This window comes from Streptopelia decaocto, assembly GCF_964273445.1.
Source record: "Streptopelia decaocto genome assembly, chromosome: 13".
NCBI lineage: Eukaryota > Metazoa > Chordata > Aves > Columbiformes > Columbidae > Streptopelia > Streptopelia decaocto.
The window spans coordinates 1,297,564-1,312,945 of record NC_138668.1 but is presented as its reverse complement, the minus strand read 5'-3'; the positions used below and the strand labels follow the sequence as shown (position 1 = coordinate 1,312,945).

Genomic DNA, 15,382 nt, shown 5'->3' with positions numbered 1-15,382 from the left:
AATAAATTCAATATTCAAGAGTAAGGAGTTTTGAAACAACATTGCCCGTTCCCGTTGTTTTCTTACAAGAATTTATTGTCAGTTGTCACGTTCAACCCAAGTTTGCCTTATCAAGTTTGCCTTATTTACGTTACCATGGGGGAAGATTTATGTGGAAAAAAGATTGATTTTCAATCTGACTTTGGTAAAACCACCTCAAATCTTTAGCTCAGATCCTCCTACTGGGGTGCAATCAATCCAGAACTTGACACGTATTCGAGAGACCCGCTATAGGAAGCTCCCTTTGTCCTCAGTCTGTGGGAAGCTGCCTCAAAAGTGTGTTCACATTTCTGCTGGGAATTTAGGGGTGCAGGAGACCCAGCCCAAACGTAGGAGTCGGTGAGGAGCAGGTAAATACAGGAGGAGAGCTGCCCAAAGGCGATGGGCTTTGTCTGCTGTATGGTGTCCAGCGTGGAGACATAAATCTCGTCTAAGCAAATGTAAACTCAGCTGCTGTGTACAGAGCAGAAGAATTAGGATTTGTATAAAAGCAAAGTTAAGCCTCTGTGATTTTGTTTGCCATCAATTTATAGTCTGAGCTGAGCGTTTTAGCTGAAACTAGGTTATGAGTAGATAAAAATCGCATTTGAAGTTATTATTTTTATGTGTGTATGGTTTGGTATTTTTCCTATGTCTTCTGCTTGGAAAAACAGTTTTCACTACATCAATTCTAGTTTTTCCAAATGTCTTTAATCACCAGAGACGAAGCAGTTCAGATTTTAAGGTGAAAACTTCTTTGTGATGTGTGTGAAAAATGGAGTAGAATTGTGATGGAAGAATTATAGATTTCTAGGATTTAATTCCTGATAGGAACGTAACTCGCACCAGCGAGTGGCTGGTGAGCTGAGAGCAAATGTTGAGTACTGCATGGGAACAGTAATCATAGATGGATCTTGGACATGACGTTTGCAATGCCAACTTTGTTTATTATTTCTTTACTTTTGTATAATTACTTTGTAAAGGGAATGTCCAATCAGATGTTATAAAGTTATTGCTTGAACGCAAAGGGTAATGAGATTTCTTTTAAATGTAAAAGGTTTGAGTATTTGTGACTTCAGTGTTCAACGAAACGCGTTACCTTAGGGCTTTTTACCAGCCCTGCCCTTGTGTTAACAGGAAGGCCTAGGGAATCAGGTAAAAAACGGAAACGAAAAAAGTTAAAACCAACATAAAACCTTCTGGAACTATTTGATACTCAGGTAGGACCTATATGCTGAACACCCTAATGGCACAAGTACTGGAAAACTTAATCAAATGTCATCACTTCAACTTAATCACTGTTCGAAATCTTGACACTTGCTACCTCAAGGCTGCAAAGAGATTAGATTTGATTGGCTTTGATAATTCTACTTGCTGGTATTTTTCCTTTAAGCTCCACATCACCATCAGCATCTTACATTCTTCAGCTACTTCCTTTTCTTGCTTTTTTTGTTTTTGGAGGGTGCTAATACTTCAGCTTCTGAAATCTCAAGTTCCATTGCCTCTGCTTTTGTTTCATTATTATTGATTTCCGAGGTCGAAGCATCACATAATAATGCATGAACGAATTTCCAGGTTCCAAATTGTCGCTTTCCCAGTCGTTGGCTGTAAAACATTGAGTGTACATAGAGAAAATACCATTATATGCATGGCCATCAACCCCATGTTTTGGCATGAACTGGGGTTGATTTACATGCATCTGCAGTGGTCTGATGATCTGCCTACCTGACAAGGAAGATGCTTAGAAATGCCATTTGTTGTGCAGGGTTTTTGGTCTGTTCAATCTCATTCGGATGACGACTGTCATCAAAATCCATGAGGTTTTCAGTGCGGTGAAAAACCCTCTCAGTGCAAAATTGGCTGAAATCCCTTGGCCAACATATTAGCGATGTATGATGATGGCGATACACCTTCCAAATTCAGTATGGAATTCCCGTTTCTTAATGACTCGAAACGATGCGAACTGCAGCTCTTGCAATTGATTGTGGTATTTGGAGCGGGAAGGATGTGGAGTTTGCAGTGTATGATGTGCCCAGCGCCTGGATGATGCTCAATTGAATTTCAAGCACCTATTTTTGCACATAAACTCCCAAGGGCAGTTTTCATTTATACCGCTGTATCATTTCCAAAGAATGCTAAACTTGCTATCCTGTTTCAGATTAACAGGTATTTATTGGGAGTAGTATGATAGAAGCACAGATTTTCTAAAATTCAACTTTAAAAGTGAGCATGTAAACTCAATCAGAGCAGCATTTAGAACTTCTTGTCCCAGGTTAGTGACTCTTCATGCAGAACAGTTTTTCTTAGTCATCTGCTTAGAGGATGGGACATTTGATTCTAATCATAGAGTTATTGTATCTTTTTTCTCTCCTGCAGATGTAAGGTGAAAATAAGCTAGAAAAAAAACTTCTCTCTGGGACATGGATGTACATGGTTTGTTACATTCCTGAACCTACTATGTATGGTGCTTATTGACTGTATACGTTATTTGTTCTCCTGTGTGAAAAAAACTGGCTCAAAAGAACACTTAATGAGAACAAAGAGACAATGTACATTTGTTCAATGTGACATCAAAGCAAGTATTGTAGCACTCTGTGAAACAATAGGAAGCTTCCCTGTCCAAAACAAAAAGAGAAAACAAATGCAAGAAAAAGAGGAAAGAAAAAGAGACAGTTGAATGAATGGAGGATACCAAAAGTACTCAAAACATGACAAAAATCTGGGTGAATAGTGGATTTCTGTCCGAGGAGTCAACGGTGCTTTACGTCAAGAAATGTGCCCGCGTTCTTGGTGGAGACGATGGACACTGCTGGACTTCAGGCACAAAGAGCAGGAATGTATGAAACGATCGAATGCCACGCAGACACTATAGAACAATACATCCTGGCTTGGTGGTGTTTCAAAGTCCATACAAAAAACCTTCTGGGGAGCCTTAAGTGGATTTTATTTTATGTTATTTTTTTTTTTTTACACCATAAAGTGATTATTAAGTTTTCTTTTTACTCTTTGCCTAGCTTTTTATTATCTCTTGGACTACATTTGCCAATAACACGTATACAAGACTGGTGTAACAATAAGCAGAACACAAAACGTTATGGTATTTCTCCTAGTGGGATGCAAACTAATGAGATGTATTAAAATAAAGATGGTATACCTATGCATAATTTTCTAGACGTTTCTTGGTTTATGTTCCCCAACCTCCCCCATAATTTAAAGCATTACAGAAAAAGAAGAAAAAAAAGAGAGATGTGCGTGAACAAATCATAGGATATCCATGCAAAAAGCCTTTTTCTTTTCCTTTAGGACTTATGCCAGTTGCCTACTAGTGATATTGTGTTAGCGATTGTCATTCTTCTCAGTATACAGATACCTTGATTTCACATGTTGGAGCTGTGTGAAATGTACAACTTCTTGTATCTGCATTGTACGATGTCATGGTGGCATGGGAACTACCTTGCTGCAAATATTTGAACAAAACCTAAAATTCTTTATTTTTGGTAAAATGTTATGCTTTATGTGTATTCAACAGAAATATGTGTTTTTTGTAAAGGTGAAGTTTGTATTTTTATCTAAAAATTAACAGTTTTATATACCTGAGAAAGCCTGCTATGTTTTCTTGAACCAAAAAAAAAAAAAAAAAAGAAAAAAAGAAAAAAAAAGCATTTTGTGGTCATATTTTTGTAGTAGAATAGCCCAGATACCATCGAAGTCTATTTTAACTGTAGCAGGGCAGATGAAAGCTCCGGCAGCAGCCCCGCGTTCCCAAAGCGGGTGGCTGAGTCCGCTGTGCTTTGGGAGCGCGGGGCCGTGGGTTGGACCATGTGCCCTTGGCTTTGTTCTGGTTATCGCCTTGGACGTGTAAAACGAACCACTGGACTCTTTCGTTCCTGAAACACCTACAAAGAGGTGAAAGGGTTTTCTTGTCTTGAAGACAGTGTTTCCGCTCAAATAAAACCCATCTTAAAATGTGAATGGACTGTAGAACCTTAAAACAAGAAAAGCGAGAGAGCTTTTTCCATGTCTCTAACTATAGTTCAAACATTCCCCTTGTGTTCCTGTGGCTCTGTCTGATTTCAGCCCTCAGAGCAGCGGTAGCTCACAGGCGTTATTGGCTTCAGATGCTAATGCAGAGATAGACTTAGTCCCCGTTCTATTTTGTGATCATTTTCCCAGTGTATTCGTGGAGCACCAAAACTGGAAATACATTTAACTAAGATTGTCTGTGCTTGTTTTCCACTAAGTGTACTGTTCACAATGTTATGCACATGAATGTATGTGTCTGCGTTTAAGAAAAGTGTATAAAATGTAATTTATATATTTATGTTTCAGTGGGATGCCAATAATGTTGCTCCGGTCCTTTTTTTGTCTAAAAAGATATCTAATGAAAAAAACCCCACCATATATCCATTAAAACCATGTAGATGAGAAGCGTTATGTGGCCCACTCAGACACTGTGCAGAAATGAAAGGATGTCAGAGTCACTTAAGTGGAATAATGCGCAAAGCAGCTTTTGGAGCCCTGTGGTTGCGCTGGCCTAAGAAGGCTGCGCTCAGATCTGTGGGCCAGGTTCCCTGGAGTAACTCCCTTGGGTATAATGGAGCTCTGCTGATTTACATCACGAGTAAGTCTGGCCCTATAGTAAAATCTTGGAAAAAATAAAAAGAAAAGCCAGCTGAGAGGCTTTATTGGTGCCAGCAAATAACCGTGTTATGCCAAATTCAGCAAACCAGGAGAGAATGGAGACTGAACGGAGTCTTTTCCAGTAGTTGTTTGTTTGAGACTTGTAGTCTCGAGTTAATTTTATGAACCGCACAGGAGTCTTTGTTGTCAAGCGCAGTGTTTATATGGCACGCAGCAGCAAACACAGAAATCTCAGGGCTATATTCTCAGCTAGTATGAATTGGCAATGTTTTTGGCGTGGCTGCCCCTAAGCTCATTTACATCAGATGAGGATCCAGTCCGTGGTTTTTAAAATCGCAGGAGCAGTGTCACAACGTGAGCGTCATTCGCTGTGGTCCAGCTGAGATATTGCCTGCCAGCCCTTTGGACATCGCGGGCTGTACTCTTAGTCCTGCTTCTTCAGAGCGGCAGATCCGCCCCGAAGGAACAGTATCGTCAAAGGTTGTGACACAGGAGACGTTAATTCAAAGTTAAGTTGGACATTTCAAGGGCCATATCCTCAGCTGGTGTAAATCACCATCGCTCCATTGCCTGCAATGGAGCTGTACCAGCTTACACCACTTGAGGGGCTGGTCCCTCATTCTCGCTCATCCCGTTCACTACTCGGTCCTGCAGGGATCTCAGATTTTCGTGTACTGTTGATGTAATCCTGTGTTCTCTAATACTTAAGCACAATAAGTGAATATAAGAATGAGTGTCAGACTTAACTTTGAATGTCCAAGCTCTGAATCGGTTTGTTTCACCATTGTGGCTGTAAATTAAACGGTTCTCTGTGCATTTGTGAATGCCGTGTCATATCTTCTTCCGCTGTCTCCTGGAGGTGGACTCCACCTGGATCTTTACAGTGTTAGAGGGAAGGGTGTGAGCAATTGGAGCCGCAAGGGCTCCGGCTGACCGCTCTGTTATTTGTGGGGTGGGGGCCGAGAAGGGGGCTTAATGAAGAAATTGATGGTTTTGTAAGTCACGTTTCCATGCAGTCCTTTGACACCTCGTTGTTTTCGTCCTTGCGTGCGCTGGGTGGAGATCTGGGGACAGAACGTTGGTCTGGTTTGCATTCTGCCGTCCCTTGCTCTGTCCAGAGATTCCGAAGTTGTTGGTCTGACTTAAACTTTTTTGAGGTCTTTTCTGGTGAGAAAGTGTATGTATAGGAGACTGCCCGAAAACAGTCTCAGTGTTATAATATGGTGCATGATCACTGATTCGTCAATTCATTACATTTAATTCTGTGCTTCATCTTTCCAGAGCTGCCCTTCGGTTGCTTTTATTGAGTGGAATCAAGGATTATGTGCTTTGCTTTCCTTTTCTCCTGTCCTCCGCCCCGCTTGGCCTCTGCTTTGTTAGACAGCCCCCAAGGTTCCCGGGCAGCTCCAGCACTCCTGTGTCTTTGAGCTGAGGCTTTTTACTCTGCTTGGAACAGCATCTCACGGGTCTGCTCCCTCCGACCGGCTCGGGGTTCCAGCTCTGAGGTTCTCTTGAGCGTCCTTCTCGGGTCCGTCTTGTCTTTTCGTGGTCTGCTTTCCAGCTGTTTTCCGCCCTTCCCATCCCTGTGTTTCTGCCTTTCAAAAGTGATTTTCCCTTCCTCGTATCTGTCTCATCATGTGTCTCTTCTCTCTCCCGCCTGACAGAGCAGCCTGTGATCTATCTACAAGTTGATTGCTTTATCTAGGTGTGTTCCCGCAGATCCTGTCTTCCAGGCCTACAACTGACCCCCAAATGGAAGACGAATGCTGTTACATAGACACACAGTTGTGGAGAGAAATAATTCATGTTTGCATTTGGAAAAATACTCATTACTGAAGGCGCCTTGCTAAAGCTCCATCCAATTCAGCAGCAGCGTAGCTCTGGAGCAGCGGCATTGAAGCTATTCCAGACATCTGACACTTCAATTAAGATCAGTGGCCCCATTTATAATTTAATTTGAAAGCGTACCCAAAAGCAAAGATGAAGTTTCAAAGCTACCTCAGATTTGCATGCTCATATTTTACTGTAAATTGAAGCAAATCGCGTTCGTAGGCCCCTTTCATGGCTTTGAAAATCTTACTCTGATTATTTATCTGACCTTCTCTTGGGCTGGAAATTGTGGTTTTGCTTTAAAACAGAAAAAATGTGGAGGTTTTCAATTGAGTAATTTTCTTGGTGTTTGTAATCTACAGCTTCTAGTACTGGCAGATCTCAGAAACAGAGTCAGGTGAACATTGTTTAATCCCAGTTACGTTTGCTTTAATTTCCGGTAACAGAGAAAAGCCAATCAGTGTTGCGTTCCTCAAAAATCGATCTGTGTTTTGTATTTATTATTCCTTTTAATTGCTGTGTGTTTTCCCACATTTTAACAGCAAGGTATTATGTCATGTCAGAGCTCTTCTGTGCCGCTCTTTGCCGTAGCATCTCCGCGGCACAGCCTTGAACTGCTTTGTACTCGTATCTCCTCTGAAATAAAGAACTATTGTTATCCCATTTTAGGCGGGCCCGAGGCGTGGAGAAGTGGCTGTGCGAGGTCACACAGCAAGGCTGTGGCAGAACCAGGGCGAGGACTCAGGTCTGAGTGCTCATCCAGTGCCCTAAATCACACGACCATCTTCCCTTTCCAAGAATGAATCCTTGCACCCTTAGAGCTAAATACTGAAAAGATTGAGGGTAAGTCATTTTGCCTAATTATTGTGCATTGGATACGTGATCAAAAACCACTGCCGCGTCGGCAGAGAATGTAGTGGCTGATGAAAATCCAGCTTTCTGCCCATGCAATTACGTGGCTTTTTATGCTATCATGAGCTAGTCATTTCCTGCATCTCTAAGGAGTCAACCTTTTGTGACTTACAGTGAAAATTGCGCTCATAGGACAAACCAAGACTCCGATTTTATGGGAATTTAGGAAAATTCAGTAGATAATTTTCATTGTACTTCAGTGTCATTCACTCCTTTTATGGCGTGGGTAACAGTTCCCAAGGGAACTGTTTTTATCATGGGTCCAATCCTGATATTTTTCTTCCCAGCCCCTAATATGGAAAAGCACTTGAAGAGGTGCCTGTGTTTCACACTGGTGCCTGGGCACGCTGGTCACTTTGGGCAAACGTGCCATGGACCTCGGGCGAATGGAGCAGCGTTGGTGCTTTATCGCTCTTTTTCGGAGGGGGGTGCCATCCTGACACAGCATCCCAGGTGTGGGATGGGGTCCTTGTGTTCTTAGAGCGTTGAAGTGTGTTGTAACGACCCCAAAGATGGCGTAACGACTGGAATATACAACTGGAAAAACAGCTGGAGAATTCCAATCTTTTATACTCCCGTGGTAGTTGCCATTTTGGAATTAATATTTGTTCTTTTTTGGGAAAGTGTTTTCCTGGCATGGCTGGGTTTAGGACTGCAGTTACTAGTGCCAGAGCGCCCATTTAACGTTATCTCTTAGGGTACCTCAGAGAATATGATTTGAAAACTCAGGGTCATACCCATAGCAGACAAATTTGAGATGGGAATAAATAATGAGAGCAAATTTCATGAGAAATTTGGCAACTTTTAGTTTAGGGGGGACAAAAAAAAAGGGAAATAGGAAATGAACGAGATCAAAACGTGATCTTTCATTTTTCGGTTGTGGAATGTTACCTATCGCTTTAGTCATTCCAAGTATTTGCTGCATCAGGCTAAATTATGTGCTGAAGTAGCTCAGAATCAGTACAGCACATAAAAAGTTACGACCGGTTCGTGTTGAACTGCTGCCTATTATCACAGCATATGATTGTCAGGTGGGGCCTGCAATCACAGTCGTAAATCAGAAAACAAGTCATAGGTTAGGTACTGTTTTCCTTGGATATTGTCTCTAAGTTTGTTTTCCATATGCGAGTCTCTTGAGTGACGTTCGGTGAGCTTTTCAGTTAGGTGTAAAGTCAAGAGTACGTAGTTCCCAACCTGAAACTAAGGAAATACCAACTCTTAGTCTTGTTCGTAATCAACAGATGAAATTCTGGCAATGTCCTGGTGATAGGATTTCTGTCACTGAAGGCTTCAGTGTCACGTTCTTCCAGTGTCACTTCTTCCCCCGGAGGGGAATCCAATCATCATTATATTTGACTCTTTAGCAGGCCATCAAATCTGACTCGCTTTGAGTTATTAGCATCTAAAAATTCCTGTTTGGACTGATACTTGTTCCTGCCAAATGTCTTCCAGGAGCTCAGATAAAAATACACCAAGAGAGGTTGACTTGTGTGCTTCAACAGAAAACAGATCCCCAGGGAAACTGGGAGTCCAGTTTGTAACAAGTGTTGCACACTCATCTTCCCAAGATCAAACCTAATGCCTTGGCCTCTATGACCATCTTTGATCTTGCACGATGGGGACAACTGGTTTTAATGTCCATCTTGGGAACTGAGATGAGCCCATAGCGCTTGAAATCCCCTGCGGATTTTGGAAACATCTTGATTCTTGAAAGCAATCACAAATAGAAGAAAAGCATTTTAAACATTTTTGAAAACCCTGGTTTATTTGACAGATGAGAAAAGAATCCAGGAAATACTCTGTTATACGTACAGTGATAATTCAGTGAGAAAGTAGGTGTTCATAGCAAATGCTCATGCTTAAATATTTCAGCAGTTAATGATCATCTTTACAGACCATAATACTTGAATACTTCACTTATCGATACATCAGGGCTTGGATGGACTTTGAGACGTATGAAAATAGGACACTCCTTAGGCCAATGGTAGCTCCATGTTCTGGTAACTGATCAACCAATTACATAATTGGCCAGATCAGTTACTTGCATAAATAGATACAACTCCATTGACTTCAGTGGAGGTGACAGTTACCTGAGAATTGACCCGAAACTCTTGCCGCGAAGCAGATAATGGTTTCATGTTTTGCTGTTTAGTGCTGTAAAAATAGACTCATTTCCTGGAGCAGTTAAAACAAGAAACTCTGGAAAGGCAATTTCCCACAGAGACTCATCCACGCTGGAATTCGCTGGGGTCCCCGGATGTGAACATGTGCTGTTAGAAAACATAAAGCAGCAACTTTGTTTAGGGAAGCCTCTGACCTGTCAAAAATGCAAAGCATTCGTTACCAGACTTTTCCTTGGCAATTAGCGGGTAGAATTACTCATAGAAATTGTTTCGTTTGCTCACAAGGGGAGAAGCAAGACATAAATTCAAGATATCCCGTTTGACCACAAGAAAGAAGGCTCTGCTCAGAGGGGGCCTGTGAGCGGCCTCACGTCCCGTTGGGGATGGACTCCAGCTTGAAGGCCTCAGTGAAGCACCAAGAGCCTCCAGAATTGCTGGGCACCCTTGGCTGGGATTTTTTTTTTCAGCAGCCCAAGGGATTTCAGCATCCAATTCTAATTCATTTTTATAAGGCTTCCAAGAAACCCCAGGTGACTTCAGAACCCCTCTGTCTGTGTTCTGCAGCGAGGCCACTATTGAGCCAGGGATGTCACCATGAGCGTTTCCTTCCTTGTGTCGGTAGTGGCACTCAGCCTTAGGTTTGCTCTCTGCTGTTGGGTGTAGGTGCTCCCCAGTAGTGACTTCCAAGTGCCTGTTGTGTGCACTATTTGCTGCTGGACAGCCTGACTTTTCGGATGGGGAGTCCTCCTCACTCCAGCCATGCTTCACCTTTGCCATAGCACTTTGGCTTCACACATCTTTCCTAGACGAAGGCGGTGCTGATTTAAGCTTGAGAAGTTCGAAGGGGCCGGATTTTCTGCGGTGGGCCCTGTTCTGCTGGAGTCTGTGGCCCAGCTGTGCCAGCTGTGTGCGGCTGGAGAAGGAGGGAGAGGTGCCGCAGCACTTCCAGGAAGCCAAGATGTGCGTCCTCGTGCTCAAACAGTCCTGTTGGAAGACACATCCTCCCTGGCTGCCACCGGGCACTGCAGCGTCCCCCTCTCCCCCTCGCCTTGAGAGCTGATGTTTCCCCGATGCCAGCATGTCCATCACGCAAAGGACGGTCTCATGCTGCGTTGTGTGGTCGAGGTGACGTGGTACCCGCTCGCCAGCAAGATTCCCATGCAGACTGAGGGCTGTGCGCTCATGCATTTGGGAGTGAAGACATCTCTTGGTCCAAACTCGCGGTGAAATACGCTGCTCACAGGTCTCTTTGGAGCCAGGAAGCTGCTCAAAACCATGCAGGATCTGAATTCCCCCTGTCTGCAATGGGCTTCCACAGCAAAAATGACAGAAGCAATTTATCTCAGATAGAGTGGTTTCTTCAGCATGCCACGTATGAGTCCTGCAGGTTAATGCTCAGCTTGCATACTTTACTGATTGCCACAAATACGGCTTTTAAATCAAATTGTCACTATTAATTCAGGGATGTGTTTCTCTTACGTGTGCTTCAGAGGAGCTTGCCTGACAGCTTGTGTCCATTTGTTGTGAGCAGCCTGCTGGCCAGCGCAAAACGGTTCGGCTGTGTCTGCGTATCTAACGGGGGTTTGGGGACTTTGCAGCTGGGGTTGGCGAGTGCAAATGTTTCCCATTAGCTCTCTGCATTCCCCTAAGTTGTGATTCAGCAAGAGCGTCAGTGGAAAGCTGAACTCGAGGCATGCGAGATGTTTCTTTGAAGTTACTCCTGCTTAAAGTTAGGCGTGATCCAAGCTGGCTTGCTAAAGCTGAGGCCCTGAAGAAGCCTACTGTGCTATCATAGTCTAAGCTTAGTCTTTTCCTTTTATGTGTTGCCTGCAGTGATGCTGGTTTCAGGAGCGATCTGCAGCCTTCTCAGTAAACTGTTCCATCGTGTGGAGGGAAAGCTGTAACTGTTCAGTGCTTTCCACCAGCAAGCTCAGCTCCACTAGCAAGCCCATGGCAATGCCTGCCCTCTCCGGGCCTCTAAGGTCTCTTCCTTCCTTATTTTCTTCAGCACGTTTCCTTTCCAAGCCAAGTGAAAAAAATTAATCGTAAAAATAGTACCTTAAAAAGGTGGGAAATTAAGCAGATCATCTAATCTCGATTCCTTTATCTCGCTTAATTAAGGAGAAGTTTGCCAATAGTGATGTGGTATTTCCTAAAACAAGCATACATGAAGAACATTTTGAGCGACTTCAAAAGAGTTTTTGGGCTAGATCAGGAAAAGATAAAACCAGAAGTGGAAACTTCTAATACACTTTATAGCTCATTACTTACAGGAAGTACATTGTTGCATAGGATACTAATGAATTCTGCAGGGTGAGGTTTCCAAAACAGAAACAATTATGGCACCTTCTGTATCTTACAGGAAGGGTCTCAAGGTTTTTGCAGTTACGATAGATACGCAGTGCATGTCTTGGGTCGTATCACCCAGAGAGATTCTACCTCTGGGAAAGGGCTTTTTAAAGTGTGTACACTATTGAATTTCTGTAGCAACTTCCTGGTGTAGGTGCGGAAAGTGATCAAGGGAGCGGTAGAAATGTATCTCGTTTCCAGTTGCCCCGTTCGGCACCCTGGGAGGCAGAATCGCTGCCCCGCGTGTGTCGGGCCGCAGGGGGGACAACAGGCGCACATTGGGGTGACTAAGGATGAACGTGGTGCTGACGTTCTCAATCAGGTAGTGAGGCCAGCGAATTGGGAACAGCAAAACGTATACTCACATTTACTAGTGCATTTGTCTGGAAGATTAATATTTGACAGATTCTTAATTAAGTCAACTGAAGGAGTAATCCTAAAGTCCTGGTTTTGGACAAGGGCCTGAATCCCATGCTCCTGGATTTACTGGTAGTGAGTTGATGCTGTCAGAAGTGTTGTGAAGCAGGAATATTTCATATTTGTGAAGCACCTGGAGATCCTGCGGGTGGCAAAGAGCAGTGTCTGCTGTTCAGAGGGCTCCCTGGTGTGAGCAGCTCCCTGGATGGCGACTGCGGAGCTCAGGGCTTGTGCCCCAGGCTCAGCTCGTGGTCTCGGGTCCAGACGTGCTGTCCCCAGGGCTTGTGCCCCAGGCTCAGCTCGTGGTCTCGGGTCCAGACGTGCTGTCCCCAGGGCTTGTGCCCCAGGCTCAGCTCGTGGTCTCGGGTCCAGACGTGCTGTCCCCAGGTTCGCACCAGCCTTGTTGGGTGCTGCTCCCTGGTTGCACACACGTTGGGTACCTCGCTGTCCTCCCCCGGGAATGCGTTCGCACACCAGCTCTCGTGTCTCACTCAGATTCAAAGGGTAGTTTGCTGTGTGTTTAACACATTTTAGGCAGCAAGGCATTTCCATCAGGGCCGAAGCACACGGGTAGTGAAGCCTGAGCATTTTTTTCTTCAGGCAAGATGTTTAAATATCGGGTTAGCTGTTCTTTCTATCTTTAGGCGCCCGGATTCTTCTAAACTTGTGGTCACTGGAAGGCTGTCTGATTGAAAATCAAGAGGCGTTTGCCCTTGTGAAAGTTCCTCCTCACGCTTGAGAGTGAGATTTGGACTCCTAAGTCACAAAGATGCTTTTGCAAATGTTCTATCTGTGTTTCTGCTTCTCTATAAATCAACCTGCTTGGCCTGAACTGAATGTTTAAATAATAAACAGCTGAAGGACAGTCTGAATGCTTTTTGCTGAGTGTTTCCCTTATGGAGCGCTCGGGGTCCCGTGGCATCTGCTCTGACCTGAAGGACCTGCTTTCTAGAGGCTTTTTTACGACGCTGACAAACCCCACATTTTAACTAGCCCTTAAATAAGCCAGTCGCTGGTAACTATTCAGGACAGGGATTAGGAGAGTATTCTTGCTGGGATACAAGATGGCTCTGTCCATGTGCTGGCCAGGGATGAAGGGCTGGAAAACTGTGTGGTGGAAGAGACTATTAATGTGATTTTCCACAACTTTCCTTGCAGCTGCATTTTTGAGGAGAGCGAGCGAGAGATGGCTGGGCTTGCAGTAACATGTTGTGCCGTCGTAAATGCTACAGCCACCATCTGTTTCCAGCCCACGACTTGAAAGAAAACTGAGCAGTAATCTCATAATTCACATGAGCATTTTACACTTGTGAACCCTTCCCAACCTTTGTCTAATAATGAGGGGAGTGCATGGTGCTAAGGTTTGTATTTTTCCTGTACCTGTTAGTGTTTATTTGTATGTCTCTTTCTGTTTTGTTGGTTTGTTTGCCTTTTTTGTTTTTCTTTTTCCCATTAAAATAATTTCTCTGGGAGGAAAATCAGACCAGTTCCACCATCAAAAGAAACATAGTAAAGGTGAAATCCCGATTCCAATGGCCTTGCTGTCAGAATTCTCCAGGAGAAGGTGCGTTTACCATTCCTCACCGTGTCTGTCGTTGTCACTTGTCGATTAAATAAAGACAGACGTTAGAAGGTGAAGAGGCAGGTCGCTGAGCTGCCCTTTCCCTGCAGAAACGGAGCTGCCAGAATAGCTGGACATGCGCATTTTAAACCCGCACCATCAGATCGGATGGTAACGGTGGGTTGGATTTTAATGAAAACAAATTCTTCTGCTAATCTTCGCTTCGGGCCGGCCATCCGTGGGATTAAGGAAACCACCTGCTGTGCCAAAGACACGCTCAGGTTGGGGCTGCGGGTGGGTGGGAAGAACACGAGCATCTGAGAGCGACTCTGGTGAGCCGTGGCAGTCTGTCCCGCTGCAGTCTGTCCCGCTGCGGCGCCCTCGGGGGAGCCGAACGGTTGGGATCATTTAGCTGATGGAAACACCGCTCCCCTCGGCCTGCAGAGCGCAGCTACCAGCATTACGGATTTCGACTGTTCTGCAAAACCAAGGGCTGCTGCTTCTCTGGGCCTCCTCGTCCTCGGAGCCCGTTTGCATGTCTCCTCCCAGCACAGCCGCTCCGGCTGCGCCAACTCCTGCTCTCCTCTGGCCTTACGAACAATGACTTCCATCATCTCGACCAGGCTGCAGAGCAGTTTTAAGGATGAAAGGGCTTCTTATTTCATATATCCCACTGCTGCTAGAACTGTAAATCCTTTATGGACTGAGTTTATAGCAAACTGCTACTGCAAGCAAGTGAAATTTATTTTGTGTTGTCATACGTATGGTCAAACTGTCTAGGAAGTTGCCAAAGAATTGAGCTGCTGATGGACAACCAATTCATTCTCTTCTCATTTTATTTAAAAATAATAAATAACTGTCAATCACGTGAACTTACTTTGACATGTGCTACCTGTTGGGTGATCTTCAGTATTTCCAATATGTAAGTGGAAGAAAGCTGCCAGCTCTTGCCAGGTTCAGCAGAGGTGACATGAATTCCCACCAAGCGAAGGTTTGTGGGCTCACTGGGGTTGGGGACGGGTTAAGGACCATCTCCTTGAGCGCTGCGGGCTGTTCTGGAGGTGTTAGCTCAAGCAGTGAGGGAGCACCCAGTACAACTGCTCAGCCTTTTGAGTCCTTTGTCCCCACAGAGGCACCTCCAGCCTCTGCTGCGATCAGTGGTGAAGCGTTATCGACAGCCGTGGGCCTTCTGCCTTGCACGTTGATCAAAGATGGGTTGCTGGTGGATCTCTGGAGTCCAGAAAGCCAGCCCGTGTCTATTTTGGTGCCTTGTGATGGTAGATGAGCTAAAAAGGAGATAGTAGAAACTCCTCAAGCCGACGGGGTGTGAATCACACACATTTCTGTCTCGTTTTCTTAGAGAGCAAACAAGCCTGAGAAGTTACTTGATTTTTTTACCCAGGCTAACCAATTGTATCTGGGGGTGTTGGGAACTCTGGTATCAGCCTTTCCCCACTTGCTCGCCGGTTGCAATCCCTGCAGCCTCCCGCCCCCACATCTGCAGCGTACGGCCACATCTGCAGCGTACGGC

At 44.5% G+C, this 15,382-nt stretch overlaps 1 protein-coding gene across 6 annotated transcripts in view; it reads left to right on the top strand.

Moving 5' to 3' along the window:
- The window catches only part of PDGFA (platelet derived growth factor subunit A), a 34,072-nt gene extending 19,355 nt beyond the window's left edge, over positions 1-14,717 (top strand). The window contains exons 6-8 of one of the 6 annotated variants that reach the window (XR_014185356.1): positions 7,159-7,332; positions 13,449-13,854; positions 13,962-14,717. Coding sequence is in view for 3 of the 6 variants with exons in the window: in XM_082064975.1 (XP_081921101.1) it covers positions 7,159-7,292 (134 nt within the window). In the remaining 3 variants the exon portion in view is untranslated. Of the gene's footprint in view, positions 1-1,155; positions 1,239-2,176; positions 2,291-2,394; positions 5,476-7,158; positions 7,333-13,448 lie in introns of those variants that run through there. The other 5 variants (XR_014185357.1, XR_014185358.1, XM_082064975.1 and 2 more) reach the window with 5 other exon arrangements.
- The last annotated feature ends 665 nt before the right edge of the window (positions 14,718-15,382 follow it).